We start from the raw sequence: 19,480 nt of genomic DNA, 5'->3' as shown, positions 1-19,480 counted from the left end.
TTATCATCGTATTTTAATTTATGAAGGAGCCAAAAGATTTAGGCCCTCTTCAAGGACGAACACGGGCGGACCCAGAAATTTTTTGGGAGCACAATCAAACTTTGTATAAATTGAATATTTTGTTCTTGATTTTTGAATAATTTATACTCGATCCGAAAAAATCTAGATTTACATTTAAAAAGCATTTCTTCATTAATATTTTGCTCATCACAAGAAAATGCATATTTATGTTTAAAAAATTTATAATGTATTTAATACAAACAATCAATTTAAGTAATCGAAAGGAAAAATATATAATCAATATTCAATCAAATAAATAAAATTCGTTAAATTGGATTTAATCAGTTTCGACACATTCTAGGTACACAAATAATATAGGAGAACATGCAAATTTAGGTTCTAATTAATTGAAAATTTGATTGAAAAGTGAAAATTTATAGTAGATATGATGATTTGTAGAAAAATTATAGACGAATTTTTAAAAATTAAAATGATTAAAGTTTTGATAAAAAAATGTGAGGGAGAGCGTAAGATAGAGCAAGAGAGAAAAGAAAATTTCAAATTTATTGTGATTTTGCTCTTGTTTGGTGGAGGTTTAAAATTAGATTTTTAGTATATTTTTTCAAGTAAAAAAGTTAAGGATTCCATGATATATGTTATTAAAATTAATTGCTAACTTTGATTTAAATTAAAATTTAGATTTTAATCGATACCCAAACATGATTTATCCAACAAAAAAAAATTTCAAAAGTTATGGTTTTACCTGACCCCCAGGACTCCCCTTGGGTCCGCTCATGAGGACGAATATTAAAATAAAAATTAAACAGATTGATTATGAAAGAAGAATATTAGAAACCGCAGCCATAATGGAAGTTCAAAATAATGATTTTAGATTAGTACCCCAATGGAACAACGAAATTATTTTCTGCCAAGAGCACCTTGCCATAAGAACTAAAGCAGAAAAAATTTTAGTACCAAATATTGAACAAAAAAAAAATATATCTAATGGCGTTTCAAGAGACTAATGGAGAATTTACAGAAACCCTATAAGATACAGAAGAGGAAGCATACATATCTGATGACAACGATAATAAGATGGATCCAGAACTAGAAGAAGCCATAGCAGAAATGATGGACAGATAAAGACGAGATATAAAGATGGAGAAATAATTAGTAAGACTGAAAGTCAAAAAGAAGAGGCGTAAAGATAAAATTTTTGAAAATATTTCAAACATCTACAAAATTGATTTCCATATTTCAAGAAAAGTCAGGCATGAAGACAAAAGTTGTCAGAAGCATCTTCTCAAATAATTCATTCTTTAATTATTCACATGGAGAATTGTACATTATTCTTTAATTTTAGATTGCATACCTGTAAAGTTTGCATATTATTCTTCAATTATTGATAGAACACTTACAACACCAACAGAATAGATGTGATGTATCATCGTTTATAAATATCCACACCTCCTACAAAAGAAAACACACCAAAGAAAGCACAAAGCACATTATCACACTTGTACTCAAAAATCTCCACCATCTTTGTAAATTCAAAGACATCCTTGTAAATTCAAAGACTTCGTAATTAAAGTAGGTTCTTTTCATATCTTCTCTTATTTATAATTTTCGTTTACTTTAATCATTTTTCGGGCAAGGCTTAAAAGGGGAAACACCAAGTAAGCAATTAATTTTTTCACAAATAATATTTTATTTCCGTTTCAAAAACATATTTTTAATGCTCTTAGCCTCTTTATTCTGGATTCCATGGCCAAAAGATAAAGTAATCCTCAAAGTTAAGTTGGCTAATTTGTGTTGCAATTGTAAAATTTTTTTAAAGCCTTTTTAAATATGATGAAAATTTTTTTGAATACAGTTTTAAGCCTTCTTTAAAAGGTCAAGAAAAAAGTTAAGAGAAAGTTAAAAAAAAAAGTTTGAAGAAATTAATTTGTTGAATAGTAAAGTACTCAAAGACCATTACAAACATATCGTTTTAAAGTTCTAATATTTTATGTCTTTAGATTACACTGCCTTACTTACTTGTTTATTAGAAAGTTTTAACGAATATATTAATATTTGTTCAGAAAATAGAGAAATAGGAAGATTAGTCGTTGTAGGAAGTCATATTTTATCTGCTCTAGATAGAAATATAGATGACCCCTTTTTACAGATCAAGAAACAAATCACTGAGCTCTTTATCTCTCAGTGTCGGAGTTTTTTGATAAAAAATCCCAAAAATTGTAAAGAAAGGCAACAACAAAGATTATAAGAGAAAATAATAAAAGAAATTTCAGTAGAACTAGTTAGACATTTTTAACTATTGAACTTTAGTAGCAAAGATAAAATAAATTGGTGTAGAATTTTTCAAACTTTTTATCTTCAACAATTAATTGCTAGTAGAATTTTTATTTATTGATAGGTTTTCAAAACGTGTGTAAATTTTCGAAAGACAAAATTTTTGAAAGACTTTTTGCTATAAGTCTTTTTCTTATAAGACTTTCTTTTAATTGTCATTTTTCTATAAGAAAATTTTTCTACAGATATTTATTGCTAGGAAAGGAAAGTTTAGGAAATATTTGGTATTCAAAACGTGTATAAATTACAAAGATAAGATTTTGAATTAATAGCCACCCTTAGCAATTGCCACCCAAATATTTTATTAGTTTCTAGTTGCTCTAATTGGTAGTTACGTAGAAAATTTTCTTACTTGTCATTTTCAAAATTTTCTTTGAAGTCTTGCTCCCGAATTAGTATAATTTTAGTTGTCATTTTCTTTTTTTGACAAACACCATATGCTACAAGAATTTTCTTGCGAAGAATTTATTACAAAGACTACTTTCAAAGAAAAAGTCTTGCTCTACTTTCAAAGAAAAAGTCTTTCTCCCGAATCTATATATATATATGCGTTTTGAGCTCGATCCCTTTACGGGATATGTAGGTAACCTATATGTTTTCGGGTATAGCCCATTCCGATGATAAAATATTTTTTCCCTATTCAAGAACTATTTTGAGTATGCATTTTACTTATGTCTTTTTATTATGATATTATTGTAATATCAAGATATGACGGATAAAAACATAAGATAAGTTTCTTTTAGAGACATGTCGCTTCATTTTGATTTGAAATATTATGAGGATTGATATGAATTAGCATAATTTTGATCACATTTGGTGCTAAGTTCACACCACATACTACGACATTGGTTGGAGGATATGGATCAATGTCGATAATGATATTGACATTTGGAACCGTAGAATGATCTTATATTGTTTAATTGATGCAATGACTTTCATGTTCGGTGTTGAAATTCTTGTTGGACCGGATATTGTTGCATAAGGTGTCATTATTGGAGTTATACTTTTATGACCACTTATGTAGTCTAAACCGAGTGTTAGAAGTTTTGTTATAGCAATAAAATGTTTGTCCAAGTGGGAGAATGTTAGAATATTTCTAATATGGGCATCACATTTAATTATTTATTTTATGGGTTAGATGTATGGCTCATAATGATATTTGTGATTAGACCAAATTTGTTAAGTGATCAATTGGACATTTTACACTTTACGGGGTGTATTTAATATGATGTGATAATTTTAAGTACGTGGGTCAGAATAAAACTCTAATTAGAGTTCTAGTTGTAATGGGACAACTCAATTATTTCCTATATAAAAGTTATGTCCCTTTTTCTCTCTATATTGTTTTATTAGTTTACCCCATTGACGGCTAATGCTTTGTGATGAGTAAGGAGAGGAAGATCTAATTGCAATTAGTTTATGTCAACAATGACTTTCGAAAGTATGAATTTGATTTATTAATTTATTATTTAGTGATTATTGATTCTTAGCATAATTACAAATAAATTTTAATAGCACATCGTCAAATACGTTTGATGCCCGAGTCGTGGTATAGTTCAGCTCTTTTAGCTTTTGCTAATTATAATGGCTGCGTCTAGTCTTGTTCAAACTTAGCTCAGATTCCATTGAAAATCTCAATTTTCGGGTGTGTCTATTGAATTTTAGGCTCAATTTGAATTTCTTGATCCTGTACCCGATCAAGAAAACAAAATAATAAATATTTTCGTCATTTTTATTTGAAAAAGGTAGTATTCATGTTTGAGAGAGAGAGAGAGAGAGAGAGAGAGAGAGAGAGACTAATTAGCATATCATTACTTTTTCCTAGGAAAAATTATAACTGGAAAGAATTCAAATTGTGGCACGTTAATTCATAAGTTTTTTTTATTCTTTTTTATTTGGTTTATAAATTTAATTGAAAATAATTAAATTGTTTCTCTATAAAAGGGAACCCTTGACTAGTAAAATGGAACATTCTGTCCATTAGTAACCAACTTGTTACAAATTCCATAGAATAAGGACTACACTTGTCAACAACTTAAGTTGCGGACCAAATTGTGATAAAATTCAAATAAATCTCAGTGTTTGGCAAAAGCTTTTAATAGAGTTGCAGTATTGATCCCCGTATATCGATTTAGTAACAAGTTGATCCTCAGCTTTTTATTCTAAGTACAATCAATGGGACAAAAACTATTGAAATTCTATGTAAAATCATCATGTGACCATTATCCTTTCAAATTTCAACTTAGATTTGGCTAATTGTTTCCAAAAATTTGAAATTTGATGAACTATTAGGAGCCTGTTTGGCACGGATTTAAAACCGATTTTAATCAAAGCTAAAAGTCAAACAATCAATATTAATCACATATTTCACGTGTCTTACAACTTTTTAACTACATATTTCAAAATTTTCTATCACAATTTACTAAAAAATTTAATTTAAATCCATACGAAACATCCTTGTCAAAAATCACAATTTAATGAAATTTTTGAATATTACACTCGGATTGTTGGAATTCAATAAAAAACTACGGAGTTTGGAGGTTAATTTTCTATTGTAGTATACATTTGGGACCGACATGAAATACGTTTAAAACCTTTTACGCGTGATGTAGCAAATTAATATTACCGTTTACTTTTCATTACTTTTCATGTTATTTTCACCTGGGAGGTTTAAACAAAGAAACAAAGCAAAATCCCCAAATCACAATCACAGATCATTTTCTCTACAGAAATCCGACGAGTTAGAGGGAGAAAGTAGAGAGTGAAATGGCGAAATCGAGCGCGGACGACGAGGAGCTCCGGCGAGCTTGCGAGGCAGCAATTGAAGGCACAAAGGAGAAGATCGTAATGTCGATTAGAGTGGCCAAGAGCCGCGGGATCTGGGGCAAATCCGGAAAATTGGGTCGCAGCCACATGGCCAAGCCCCGCGTTCTCGCCATTTCCAGTACGGAATTTTCATTTCTTTTTCTAATACCAGTTTCTGCTTGTACATCCGCGTTCTTTTTGCAATTACAATGGTTGCATCTATTTCAAGATTTGATAAATTTTAGTCTTCTAAGTACCATGGACCTTGTGCAACTTCCAATCAGAGCGTATTACAAGCAGCATATTTGTCTGGCCTATAGAAAGAGCAACTTACTTTAAAGCTTACCCAACATGCTCAAGGCATGTTTATTGTTTCAGGCCAAACTCCAAAATCTAAAGCTCTGCTCGAGTAGGCATCTCTAAGGCTTTAACCTTAGTTTTCCAGTTTACCTTTTTTACTCATATATCGTTTTTAGCTTCCTGACTTCATATAAGTATGGAATAATGTTTAGCTGAATTGAGTATGTAATTGTTGAAATATGCCTATTTAGTGTTGAGCTAACTGTATCATGAAGGTTTCACTGCTAACAGAGAGGATTTGAATGAATTAGATTTTTAACTGCAACTGTTAGGTTTTGTGTTTCTTATACATGAAAAGTATATTTTCAGCCGTGTCCTTAGTTCTCCAAACTCTGTACTATATTATAAGTCTACTTCCATGCTCGGCTTGGCATTTCAGCTAAGGTAAGTGAAATTGTTTAGATTGACATTTTGCCTCCGAAGGAAAATGGAAAACACTTAAACGCTTCTCTGCTAGCCTTGTCTATGTATGCCTAGATCTTACTGCTGCAAAATGTTGAAACTTAAATTATGTTGCTGCAGTTGATTCCCTTCCAGCCACTCCCACAAAAAAATGGGATGAAATAAATAAGAAGGCAAAGTAGATAATTGGTGCTAAGCAAACCCCAATTGATTAAAGTTGGTTATCTGCATTAGAACAATCCGTTTGTTTTCTATAAATGACAGGACAATTTTTTGCTGCCCTCTGTTTCTTTTGTTCCGTCCCTCACAGATGGTAAAAAGAGAGAGTAATTATCTCGGTTTAACTTTATCGGTAATTTTGAATTTCCTATTGATAATTATCTGTTTTTATCAATTTCTTATAGTCTTATACTTGTATTGGTTACTTTGTCTATGACTACACATGATCTGCAGCAAAGTCTAAAGGTCAAGGGACTAAGGCTTTTCTTCGTGTCTTAAAGTATTCAACGGGAGGTATTGTTGAGGCAAGTATTATATCAAAAAATTAGTGCCTGATGTCTTTTGTTGATTAGTGGGTTATCCATTCCTTTGACTTTAAAACTCAAATTCATTTGTTAAGAAGGTACTCAATGTCTCAATTTACAATGAGTACTGAAATTAACTATATTGTTGTGGCACTTTTCTGAATCTACTTACTAAGCTCTTTGTATTAGCACTTTACCTTGAAAGGAGTTCCAAATTTTTTTCTTATGAACTGATACTGAACTTACTTCTTGCATTTGCAGCCAGCAAAACTGTACAAATTGAAGCATCTTTCAAAAGTGGATGTTTTAACAAATGATCCCAGTGGATGTACTTTTTTGCTGGTAATTCTTGGCATGCAACTATGGCATGTCTGCGTAATTCCTCTTGAAATGTATTTTCTTAAAATTTATGGGGTCAAAGTCCATCTTATGAAATTATCCTTCAATTTAATGAAAAATGATCCTATTTGTGAAGGGTTTTGATAACCTAAGAAGTCAGAGTGTTGCTCCACCTCAGTGGACGATGCGCAATGTTGATGACAGGTATTATAGGGATCTTTTGCTCGCAAATTCTAATTTTTATATGATGGAATATGTGTTTGGATCCTTTTCTTTGGTCCATGATGCTTTTTTATGTTGTAGGAACCGTCTTCTTCTTTTCATCTTAAACATCTGCAAGGATGTTTTGGGTCATCTTCCCAAAGTTGTTGGAATAGACGTGGTGGAGATGGCTCTTTGGGCTAAGGTACATATTAGCACATTGCAGTTTGATAGATTGAAACTTGATCCTTGCTGTTCATGTCAATTTTTATATAGTTGGTCACAAAAAAATCCTTATTAACCTGAACTTCTGTTAGTTTTTAGTCATCTAACTTGGAGGGGCCACAATTTTGTCTCTTATAACATGCTATAAAGAATTTACCCCTAAGGCACTTTTATGTATCCACAATGGAAATGTTGGATATCTTCTTGGTCAAATTTGCTGCAATTGTATGTCATTTTCTTTTACGGTGTTTTTTCTTTGTTTTTTTTTTATTTATAGACTTACTCTTAATAGTGTTTATGCACTTGTTGTTTAAAATGGACATGTATTGTGTTCTCATGAAAACAAAGGCATGTATTCTAATACATAACCATAAAGGTCCTCTTTATGCTGGCTGTTAATGTTAGTCTCAAATAAGAATAGTGCAAGCCCTAGTGGTGTTATGCACCCATCTATGCGACAACGATTGTCAAATGAATAAAAATGCATAACAATTGTATTGGACAATATGGTAGTGATGTCACTGCCACATAGACTGGTGCTTAACATTGCTAGAGCTAAATAGAATTACTCTTGAACTGATGTGATCTACATTTTAAAGATCAATTTGTTTAGTAAAGAAAAAGACTACATTTTTCATGGTATTATTACTTATTATTTTCTTTGATGATAAGTTTTGACTTGGGCCTGTTATACGTTTTTTAATTGCAGGAAAACAAACCAACTATTACTAAGCAGAAGGGGGATCTTCAAGATGGCCCTGTTGCAGCTTCAGTTGCAGAAGTTGACACGAAAGTGACAGTTGAAAGGGAGCTTGTGTCTCAAGCAGAAGAAGAGGATATGGAGGCTCTTTTAGGCACGTATGTACTCATTGTTTTTCCTGAGTTTAAAAAATGAAGTGTTTCTACATTGTGAAATTGATCTATACGCCTTCAAACTTGTTACATAATGTCATATGAAGTTCTAACAATCGACATTAAGGGTATCAAGAAATGCTAAAAACAACTTAAATCCAGAAGGTTGGCTAAGTCTTTTTTCTTTGAAACATGACATGACTTGTTGTACTAGGATATTAGATATGCTAATATTACTTTAAGCCAGTAAAGTTGGCTCATTAGGTTGAACATCATTGAACGATGACTTGCTTTACTTTTGGGTGGGTTTCCAGTGGAAGCTATTGTAGAAACTACCTTCGATACCAGAACAAGTATAAATTTTCTTTGCTTCTAGAGTTATGATTTTAGTTGTTAAAAGGATTGTGATTTTGGAATCGAACAAAAGAGGGTAAAAAGTTTGATATAAAAGTAATATAGAATGATATAAAAAAAAGGGAAAAGTCAAAGAATTTCTGGGAATTCTGCGTTTGAAGTCTTGGAATCGACTTTTTGGGTAAGCTGTATTGTGAATAGAAGAAAGCTTTGTCATGCTTTCACAAGTTCTTCGAATTTCAGGTTCCGTAAGGTTAGATTTAAATAGATTTCATGGGATGCTAGGTTCCTAGTTTAGGGAGTTATCTAAAATCTGGGGACGCTAGGTTCCTATATTTAAATAGATTTCATGGGATGCTAGGTTCCTAGTTTAGAATTTTTGACTTCTTAAACTTTCTGTAGCCTAGGGATGGCCCAAAACTTTATGTACGATAGTCAAAGATCAACAGATTATGAGTTTTACTCCTCTGGTGATTTTGTTAAGAGCAAGTGACATTTTGCTTGCAAGACATAGATTTTTAAAATTTCACCTTTGAAAAATAAAATAACATGAAGTTGGTATCTATAACTTAGGAAATATGATTCATTCGCTAATTTTGTTGAACCACTAATTTTTAAAAACTTAACCTGCCAGACAGACAAGTATATGTCATTTAAATATTATTTTCAACATGCCCTTTCACGTGTAGGAAAGATTTATTTTTTAATTAATCTACTTGTACAATGAACTGGTACAAGTAGTTTGTCAATTTGTAAGGTGTAAAGATATTTGTCGTTGATTTCAAAACAATTTTTCGAATCAATAGATAGGATGCCTGCCAACTCACACATTGTCAAACCAATTGTACAAGTAACATGATTATTTATTTTTTCCATTTAAGTCTAATACGTGGGCAGTTCATTTAAATGGGTGGCAACGAGACTTGAACTCAATACCTTTACCAGCACTTTACTTGCTCAGATACCAAACCACTTGATATAAAAGTTTAAACAGGGAGACAAGATCAAATGTATATCATTTACATACTATCTTCGACAAACTCATTTGTATTCGCTGTCTTTGATGTGCCATCTAGAAAGCATGGGCTAGCACAAAAAGATTTCCCTACAGCATTAATTCATTTCTGCTAATATATTTACAAAATCGTGTCCAAGGGGATATTTAAGATCAATGATACTTGTAAGCTAAATATGTATTATTGAAGCCACCCGAGTGAATGTTGTTTATAGGGAAGTACGAGTTTCCCAAGATTTTCTATCTACTATTAATGGTAGTTGCGCCTGAAGTGAAGTGAACTCTAATTGTGATAAGTCTCCGTAATATCATTGAAAGATACTTCATGTGAACATCGCTCACACATTCAATATTCACATACGATGATGACTTACTACTGGTTTATTTAGTATATCTAAGTACCTTAACAGTTGAGACTAACCAAAGTGCATGCACAGAACCTCGTGGGTGCAGATTCTCAAATAGTAATTCTATGGAAAAAAACTGCTAAAAGAAAGTGTCGTCAAGTGGGTTTCTATCCTATCTATGAATTTAGTTCTTGTGGAGCCATAATAATTAAAAAAAAAAAAATCACAGTTCAATCTATAAAGATTTCTAGTATGAATCCAATGTCGCACTATCTTTTAGTTGCCTGAATTCCAATTGCTGTTAATAGAAACCAGGACATCATGCATATAATTATGTTTGTCGTCGTCCATAAATATTGTATTTATGCTGGCTACAGAAAGTAAACTGTTAATTTATGATATCTTTATAGCCACCAGAGACACTCGAAATAATTTATTGCTAAAGTCAAATCTGTCTAGTTTAATGTTTGGAATTTGGAAGTACTTCACATAGTTTATAACTTTAACATTATGCAGAAAACACATTTTCCACCACATTCCAAGCACCATCAATGTATCTGCATCAATTGTTTTTAATCTCACCAGATTCTCTCTTGGGTGACATTATTCCAAGTTTGGTTATAAGAATGAGCAAAATTGTAGCATGATAAAAGTACTAATCAAATGTATATATGATAGTATTTTAAAAAAGAGATGATGATGAGAATTGAAGCAAAGAAAAGTAGATTTTGATTTAGGCTAAGGGGCGATAAGTGAAGGAAACTAATCACAAAGTGAATGAGATATCAAGCAGAAATTTTTTGAGAAGCTTCAATTTGAGGAGAAATTCCAATCCTTATTTTGGTGCGGAAGCGTTAATAAAAGAATTGAAATAAGAAATATATTGGAAAAACTTGCTTTATATTGTTTGAATAATGATTGATAATATGAAAAGTGTACAATACCCCTATATTTATAAGCAAGATTATTCCCCACTTCTAATAGTATTTGGAAATTGAAACTAATTGAAATTATAATCCTAATCAAATAAAAGATAAAAATCCTATCATAACTGTACAAGAAAACTAAAAAGATAAACATAATTAAAAAGATAAAAAAATTATTGTAATAGGAAACTATTAATTGTAGTTGTGATGTACTACATCAATCCCCTTTCCTTGAGTAAAACTTAACCTTGAGTTTTGCGTTTGCAAGGAAAATTCATATGGAGGAGGAAAGTACTCGAAGATATCAGCAATATTGAAAGTATTTGAAATGTCCATATCTATTAGGGGTGAGCGCGGATCGACTCGGTTCGGTTCTAAAGAGAATCGAATCGAACCAAAATTTTCGGGTATCTAGTAAATGGAATCGTCAGGTCCAAATATAATTATGAAACCGTTCGGGTTCGGTGCTGTTCTATAATTAAATTTTTTAATATTTATAACAACATTATATAAATACAACTAATGATACATAAAATGATTTTGGAATGTCAGAGACTAATAGACTACCTTCTTCAAATGATCGCTACGGTTAAAGTTTCAGTCGACGGAGGTCACAGTGTCGGCCGACGATTGTATAGGTTTTGGAATATTAGCTGTCAAGGTATTCAATTTATCCTTTTGACTTGATAATCCTCATTGTGAGGGTTCCTTTGTACATATAGGAATAATAAGGCAAATTACATGGCTGAATGTTAGCTATCACTGTACATGAATGGAAACTGAGCAATTTTCTACCAATTACGACTATTATACAAAGCTATACAAAGCATCTCTAATTCTGGCGTTAATTACTCTTTCTATCTAATTGACATCCCCCCTCAAATTGATGCTGGGTGATCAAGAAGCATCAATTTGGCCACAAGAAAGAGATGACGTTGTCGTGTCATGGCTTTGGTGAATATGTCGGCAATCTGTAGATTAGTAGAGATATGCGGAAGAGAAATAATATTTGCGTCAAAAGCCTCTCGAATTGAGTGACAATCTAGTTGGATATGCTTGTACGCTCATGATATATTGGATTTGCAGCAATTTGAATAGCACTCGTGTTGTCCGCATAAGGGGTATAGGATCAGACTGAGGAAAGCCAAGTTCAGCTAAAAGCTCACAGAGCCACATAATCTCAGAACAGGCAGCGGACATGGCACGGTATTCGGATTCAGTTGAAGATTTAGACACACATGCCCGCTTTTTACTCTTCCAGGAGATCAAAGAATTACCAAGAAATATACACCAACTCGCAACAGACCGACGAGTATCAGGGCAGCCGGCCCAATTTGCATTACTAAATGCAATAAGACGAATAGGAGACCCAGAAGGGAAAAACAATCCATGATGAGGAGTATCTTGGAGATACCGAATGATGCGACGAACTGCCACAAGATGAAGATGTCGTGGAGTTTGCATAAACTGACTGACTTGCTGGACTGCGAATGATATATCAGGCCTAGTGATGGTCAAGTAGTTGAGGCTCCCAACTAATTGACGAAAGATAGTCGGATCAGGAAGGAGCTCACCCTCTTCACGACGATAATTAACATTGACTTCCAGAGGAGTATCGACAGAAGAAGAATCTTGAAGACCAGCCAAAGTGATCAAGTCTTGAATATATTTGTGTTGGTTCAAAAATATACCTATGGGGAATCAGTGTATACTTCCAAGCCCAAAAAATATGTTAAGAGGACCAAGATCCTTCATGTGAAAGGAAGCCTTTAGGTGCTGCTGGAGTTGAGTTATCAAACCAGAATCTGTGCTAGTGATAATAATATCATCACATACACAAGTAAAAGAACAATATCTGTAGATGTCTTACAAAGAAATAGGGAGGAGTCATACTGACTCTGGATAAAACAAAGTTGTAACAAAGTAGATCGAAACTTCTCAAACCATGCTCGAGGAGCCTGTTTCAGCCCATAAAGAGGTTTCTTCAGCTTACATACTTGTGAAGAAGAGGAAAAAAGGCCCGGACGAGGTGTCATGTAAATATCTTCCTTGAGATCACCATGAAGAAAATCATTTTTTGACATCCATTTGGTGAAGAGACCACCCCTGAGAGGCTGCAATAGAAAGAATAGTGCGCACTGTAGTCATCTTTGCCACTGGAGCGAATGTCTCATCATAATCTACCCCATATTCCTGTTTATTTTCGAGAGCAACTAGGCGAGCTTTATAACGATTCAGAGTTCCATCAGAACGAAGCTTAATAGAATATACCCACTTACAACTAATAGCCTTGACATTGGGTGGATAAGGAACAACATCCCAAGTATGATTATCTTGAAGTGCTTGAAGTTCTTCATCCATAGCCTTCCGCCAGCATTCATGTTTAGCTGCTTCTGAATAACTAGGAGGTATAGATGTCAATGTAGTGGCAAATGAATGAAAAGAACCATATCTATTAGGCGGGCGAGAAATACGGGTAGATCGTCGAGGACCCGGATCAGGAGGTACATCAGTATCTGATGCCAACTCAGGCTCAGAAGAGAGGGGTTGGACAAGATCAGATGTGAGGTCAACTTCAGGAAGAGGCCTATTTGGTCGACGTCTCTCATACACGAGTTCGGGCTTGAATCTTTCAAGATGAGAAGTCAAATCACCAAAGCATGGGAGAATACTAATTTCAGGTAGATGTTGAGCATGAGTATGAAAGAAAGATTGTTGCTTAAAGAAAACAACATTACGAGAAATGCAAAATCTGTTAGAACATGGATCATAGCAAACATAACCTTTGTGCGAAACACTGTAGCCTATAAAAGCACACTTAACAGATTGTGCAGAAAGTTTGTGTCATTCATGAGAAGGTAAATGAACAAAACAAATGCACCCAAAAGTATGCGAGTCGTGATAAGTAGGATGTTGATTATGAAGGCGATAATATGGAGAGTCAAAGGGTAAAGTTTGGGAAGGCAATCTATTGATTAAATAAACTGCAGTGGACACTGCTTCAGCCTAGAATTTTAAAGGAACATGGGAATCAAGTAATGTACGAACAACATCCAGTACATGACGATTTTTTCGTTCTGCCATCCCATTTTGTTGAGGGGTATAAGGGCATGATCGTTGAGACAAAATTCATTTTTGTTTTAAGAAATCATGAAACTCATGGGATATATATTCTCCACTTGAATCAGATCGTAAAATTTTAATACTGGCGGAGAATTGGGTCTCAACATATGTCACAAAGGTCTGAAAAACTGAAAGTACTTCAGATTTAAAACGGAGAAAATAGATCCATGTGCATCGGCTATAATCATCAATAAAAGTCACGAAATATTTATACTGGGCATGAGAGGTGATAGGTGAAACGCCTCAAACATCACTATGCACAATATCAAAGCTCTTTTTGGCACGACTATTGTGAGAAGGAAAAGGAAGAGTCTTACTCTTTCCCAATTTGCATGTAGAACAATCAAAGCACAAATTATGAGAAGAATTATTTTTATTACCCAACAAACCAGAGTTTAACAAATGAGACAGGATATTGGAGTTTGGATGTGCCAAACGTTTGTTCCAAACTTCACTTTTATTGTTAACGGTTATACAAGCCAAAGATAAGCAACTAGGAATGGAAAAATGTAATGGAAACAATCGTCCAATTTTAGGCCCCTTCGCTAGTATCTTCCTCGACACCTGATCCTGTACAAGAACACCATCACGAGAAAAATGGACATCATAATTGTTATCAACTAATTGACCAACTGAAATAAGATTTGTAGATAAACTAGGAGATATAAAAATTTCTCGAAAAGCAGAATTAATGTTACCAACAGCATTAATAGCTAAATGACTCCCATTAGCTGTTTGAATATGAGATGAGCCTTGATATGGGCGAATATCATAAAGACCATCAGAGGAACTGGTCATATGATTTGAGGCGCCGGAATCAACTAGCCAAGATTGAGATGAAGTATTATGTTTACCTTGAAATCCCAAGGCAGCAAAAGCTGACGCAATCATTTGTTGCACCATTTCAGGAGTAAGAGCAGATTGGGCAGCAGTAGATGATGTCTCAGAAGTCGATGGCCTGGTAGTAGCTTGATATGCATTAGCCTGACGATTTTTTGAGGTCGAGTAGGATAGTCTTTGATAATATGTCCCGACTTTTTGCAATAATTGTAGTACTTTTTGGTACAATGAGTAGCAATATGCCCATAGTCCTTGCAACTGAAGCATTGAATCTTTCTCATGTCTCTCCATTTGTTTTTCCCATGAGCTACATAAGCGACAACATCTGAGGTCATATGTTGATGTTGAATAGTGGCCTGTGTTTTGAGACACTGCTCTTCACGAAGTAACTCCCCAAAACAAACGTCCAAAGAAGGGGACGGATCACGATTCATTAGATTTGAGCGAATTGCCTCGTATTCTGGACGTAACTTCATTAGAAATTGGTCTCGCTTGCTTTGCTCGTGTACAGTTTGAACGGCAGCAAGAGATTTAACTGGTCCTTTAGCATAGATAATATCAGCAAATTCACCCCATAAGCTTTGAAACCCAGAGAAGTAATCCTGGATGTTGAGATTGGCCTGAGTGTAATTTGCAATTTCATACTCCAATTGAAATCGTCTAGCTGTATTGTCTTGATTGTAGACCTTTTTTAAATATTCCCATATCTCTTTAGCAGTCTTATAAGGTCTTAGATTTAGTACAATCATAGGATCAACAGATCCTAAAATCCATGTCATAACCCTAGCATCTTTCACCTTCTATTGGCCCAATTGAATATTCTCAGTAGGAGCTGGGTCACTTCCATCAATGTGATCCCATAATTCTTTTCCCATAACGAATAATCGAAATTGAAATTCCCCTGTAGAATAATTTTTACCCGTGAATCGCACACCGAAAGTTTCAGACATGTTGGTTGACATGATGTATGTAGTTAAAAAAAAAAAGGACCTAATATAAATTCAGCAAAACTAAAGTCCAGCAGAAAGCCCAATATAAACCAAGCCCAAGTAAACTTTAAGACCCCAATTAAACAATGGATTATAAACCGAGCCCAAGTAAACTTTAACACCCCAACTAAACAATGGATTAATTAGTCCAACACACACAGGTTAATATCAAACCTCTAATCACGCCTCAACGGTCTTGGCCTCCACGCTCACCGCACCAGTCTTGGCCACCACAGGAGACGCCGGCAGCACCAAAGAAGTCCAAAAACTCGGACACCACGGAAGACCCAAATGGACAGTCTTGACAAAACCCAAAGAAGGCGTCGCCAGTCACCACAGAAGACGCCGACAGCACCCAAGAGGTCGGAAAATTCCGACACCACCAAAGACCGACTCTATCGCAGTCGGAAAATTTCGACACCACCGAAGACCGACTCTATCGCACGAGAAACCATGAAGAAATCAGAATTATGGCTCTGATACTATGTCAAGGTATTCAATTTATCCTTTTGACCCGATAATCCTCATTGTGAGGGTTCCTTTGTATATATAGGAATAATAAGGCAAATTACATGGCTGGATGTTAGCTATCACTGTACATGAATGGAAATTGAGCAATTTTCTACCAATTACAACTATTATACAAAGCTATACAAAGCATCTCTAATTCTGGCATTAATTACTCTTTCTATCTAATTGATATTAGCGAGGCTGCGAGCGTGAGTGCGAGAGTTGAGACAACGTTATGCACTTTAGTGTAGGTGTTTAGGGTTATTTAGTAGATTGAATCTTGTTGGGCTAAGAAATGAAACAATAAAATGGGTAATTGGGCCAAAAATTAAAAAATTAGAAATGAAACAAATTATTGGGCCAAAAATTTGGATTTAGAAATTGTTAATTTGTTTAGAAAAAATTAAAACTAAAATAATTTGATTTACTCAATATAAAAAAAAATTAGAAAGATTAGGTTCTTATTCGGTTCTTGGTCTAGAACTGAGAACTTAACCGTACCCGTCGGTTCTCAATTCAGATACCCGTTTGGGCATTTAATTTGACAAGAATCGTCGGGTTCGGTTCGATCCGGTCGGTTCGGTTCGAGAGATTTGCCCAGCCCTAATATCTACTCGAAGGTCAACTTTGTAAGCGTTATGACATCTTTTGAAGAATGCAAAAATGACCAATCTTCTTATCTTTGAGCTTATTGTAAGTTCAAACAGGAAAACGATTTTTTCCAAGATGGATCATAACATCTTCTATATTTTGTTCTACCTCGTGATGAATTCTTTGAATACGTTCAACAAACTCTCTTCTACATTAGAATTGACTTTGGGAAGTCGAATTAAATCTACCGTATGCCTTGGGACATTAGTGTAAACAACTTCAATTGGAGTCTTCTTGGTGGATCGATTAGGCTTATGTTGTTAAAGGCAAACTCAATTTATGGAAGGGCAGCATCCCACTATTTTGGTTTATCTTCACTAACTACTCGAATTATATCACCAAGAGTGCGATTAGCCATTTCTGTTTGGGGATGACTTATGCTGCTAAATTTTAAAGAAGTGTCAAATATTCTCCACAGTGTTCTTCAAAAGTGATTTAGAAACTTTACATCTCTATCAGAAGTTATAGAACGAGGAATGCTGTGTAGGCGAACGATCTGTAATAAGAAATAATAAGAAATATAGTGGAATAACTTGTAATAAGAATTGAAATAAGAAATATAGTGGAATAACTTGCTTTGTGTTAATTAAATAATGATTGATGATATGAAAAGTGTATAATATCCCTATATTTAGAGGCAAGATTATTTCCTACTTCTAATAATATTAGGAAATTGATACTAATTGAAACTACTATAATCCTAATCAAATAAAAGATAAAAATCTTCTCACAACTATACAAGAAAGCTAAAAAGATAAATATAATTGAAAAGATAAACTCCTAGAAAAGATAAAACATAATTATAGTAGGAAACTATTAATTGTAGTTGTGATGTACTACATCATATGTAGTTTATGGTGTTTGTATCTATGTAATGCTATGTATAGAAAGATTTCTTTCTGCACATAGAGTACCATGTGCAATATAAAACATTAACTACACTTTGAGGAGGACTATACTATTTTACCAGTATCTCTTCAGCATGTTTTATCTCATGATGACAATACTACAAGCGGGGTTTCCAACATTTAAGGGATAGCTGTAACTTATCACTGCCATTGTTGACTTGTCTTGCTCTTCTTAGTATGAGCATGTGGTGCGTGAGAGAACCTTCTCTGTTTGGGTAATAGATTGTATTTTAGAATTTTTTTTTCCTTCACTTTGTAAAAGTGTGCCAAATACTTTCACGGTCTTGGTAATATGTGCACTAAATAGGTTTTGCTGCTTTTGCATATGTCAAAGATATTAGCCAATGAAACTGCATTAGAAGAAATTTATTTTAATACATGTTGACTTTTAGGCACAAATGTTCTATTTTCATGAGATCTACAAACTACTAAATGATGGATTGCACCACTCTTGTGGTGGTTTGCTTTTGGAAAAGAACTTCTGAATGATGTATTTTTAGTCCTCTTGTTTGATGTTTTCTTGCTTATATTGGAATTCTTTAACCCACGAGAAGGTCGAATGTTCTTCAAATTGCAGTTACGTTTGGTGGAGTTAATATTTATTGCTAGATTTTTCTTCCTTCTTATCTCCATTTCATGTTTTCTATTGCGTTATGAGGCAACTAATTAGTCATCTTATGTTCCGACTACTTTGCCTTGTTACCTTTGTTGCATGGATTCTTTATTATATATTTTTTAAATATGTACTCATATTTAAAATATTTCAATAAGAAAACTTAATAACAAGTATAAATTCAAAGTTATATTATATAAGCAAAGAATTTCAAAGAATTTAATCAATGTGTCAGTGACATGTCGTGTCAGTACTTTTTTGAAAAATTGCGTGTAGGTGTGTCCGTTTTGATTCATCATAGCTTGTTACTATAACTTAGTGCTGATATCATTAATGGCATAACTTGCAGTTATGTAATGGGCATTGGTGAAGCAGAGGCATTTTCTGAGCGGCTGAAGAGAGAGCTTCAAGCTTTGGAAGCTGCAAATGTGCATGCTATTTTGGAGAGTGAACCTTTGATAGATGAGGTAATTCATCTTTCCTGGAAGAATGTTTTTTGTTAATGCTTATATTCCAACTAGTCTTAATTCTTTTTAGTGTCAACTTGCTACTGGTCCCACTTTCTTTTTTCAGCCATTGATCTTAATTGCTATTAGTGTCACCACACCTGTATCACCTCTTGTTCTTCCATCTGCCATGTCACTTTTACATTTGATAGCTCATATATATAACTGAGCGACTACCCTTTTACAGAATTGAAAAATGACAGCGGATATGATAATAAACATATTTTATTTTCTTAGTGGTCTTGCATTTGTGTTCTGAAAAGCTATTTGTTTACTAGATCTCTGGAATAGATTTGATATATTTTTGGAGCCACACAATTTTTAACAGTATTGGCAACACATTTTATATGATAAGACCTGTTTAATGGGCCAGATACAGATATTGACCAATTTTACGAGTGTTTTTTTTTTTAAACATATTTTAGGTGTATATGGATTATATTTCGAGTTTTAATTAATTAATTGATTTTTGTATCACTTTCAAGTTGATTGCTGTCTAAGAATACTTAGTTATTTGTTTCTGGGTTTTGCAGGTGTTACAGGGGCTTGAATCAGCAAGTAATTGCGTTGATGACATGGATGAATGGTTGGGAATTTTTAATCTAAAACTCCGACACATGAGAGAGGACATAGAATCA

At 33.8% G+C, this 19,480-nt stretch overlaps 1 protein-coding gene across 1 annotated transcript in view; it reads left to right on the top strand.

The window, feature by feature from the left end:
• Positions 1-5,009: 5,009 nt before the first annotated feature.
• The window catches only part of LOC111401328 (exocyst complex component SEC3A-like), a 35,635-nt gene continuing 21,164 nt past the window's right edge, over positions 5,010-19,480 (top strand). Inside the window, exons 1-8 of the mRNA XM_023029021.1 lie at positions 5,010-5,296; positions 6,373-6,443; positions 6,705-6,785; positions 6,919-6,986; positions 7,086-7,188; positions 7,918-8,066; positions 18,686-18,803; positions 19,376-19,480. Of these exons, the coding sequence (XP_022884789.1) occupies positions 5,119-5,296; positions 6,373-6,443; positions 6,705-6,785; positions 6,919-6,986; positions 7,086-7,188; positions 7,918-8,066; positions 18,686-18,803; positions 19,376-19,480 (873 nt within the window). The 5' untranslated portion in view covers positions 5,010-5,118. The remainder of the gene's footprint in view (positions 5,297-6,372; positions 6,444-6,704; positions 6,786-6,918; positions 6,987-7,085; positions 7,189-7,917; positions 8,067-18,685; positions 18,804-19,375) is intronic.

Source organism: Olea europaea, chromosome 10, assembly GCF_002742605.1.
Source record: "Olea europaea var. sylvestris chromosome 10, O_europaea_v1, whole genome shotgun sequence".
Taxonomy (NCBI): domain Eukaryota; kingdom Viridiplantae; phylum Streptophyta; class Magnoliopsida; order Lamiales; family Oleaceae; genus Olea; species Olea europaea.
The sequence above is the reverse complement of the archived record's forward strand: the minus strand, read 5'-3'. Positions and strand labels throughout refer to the sequence as shown.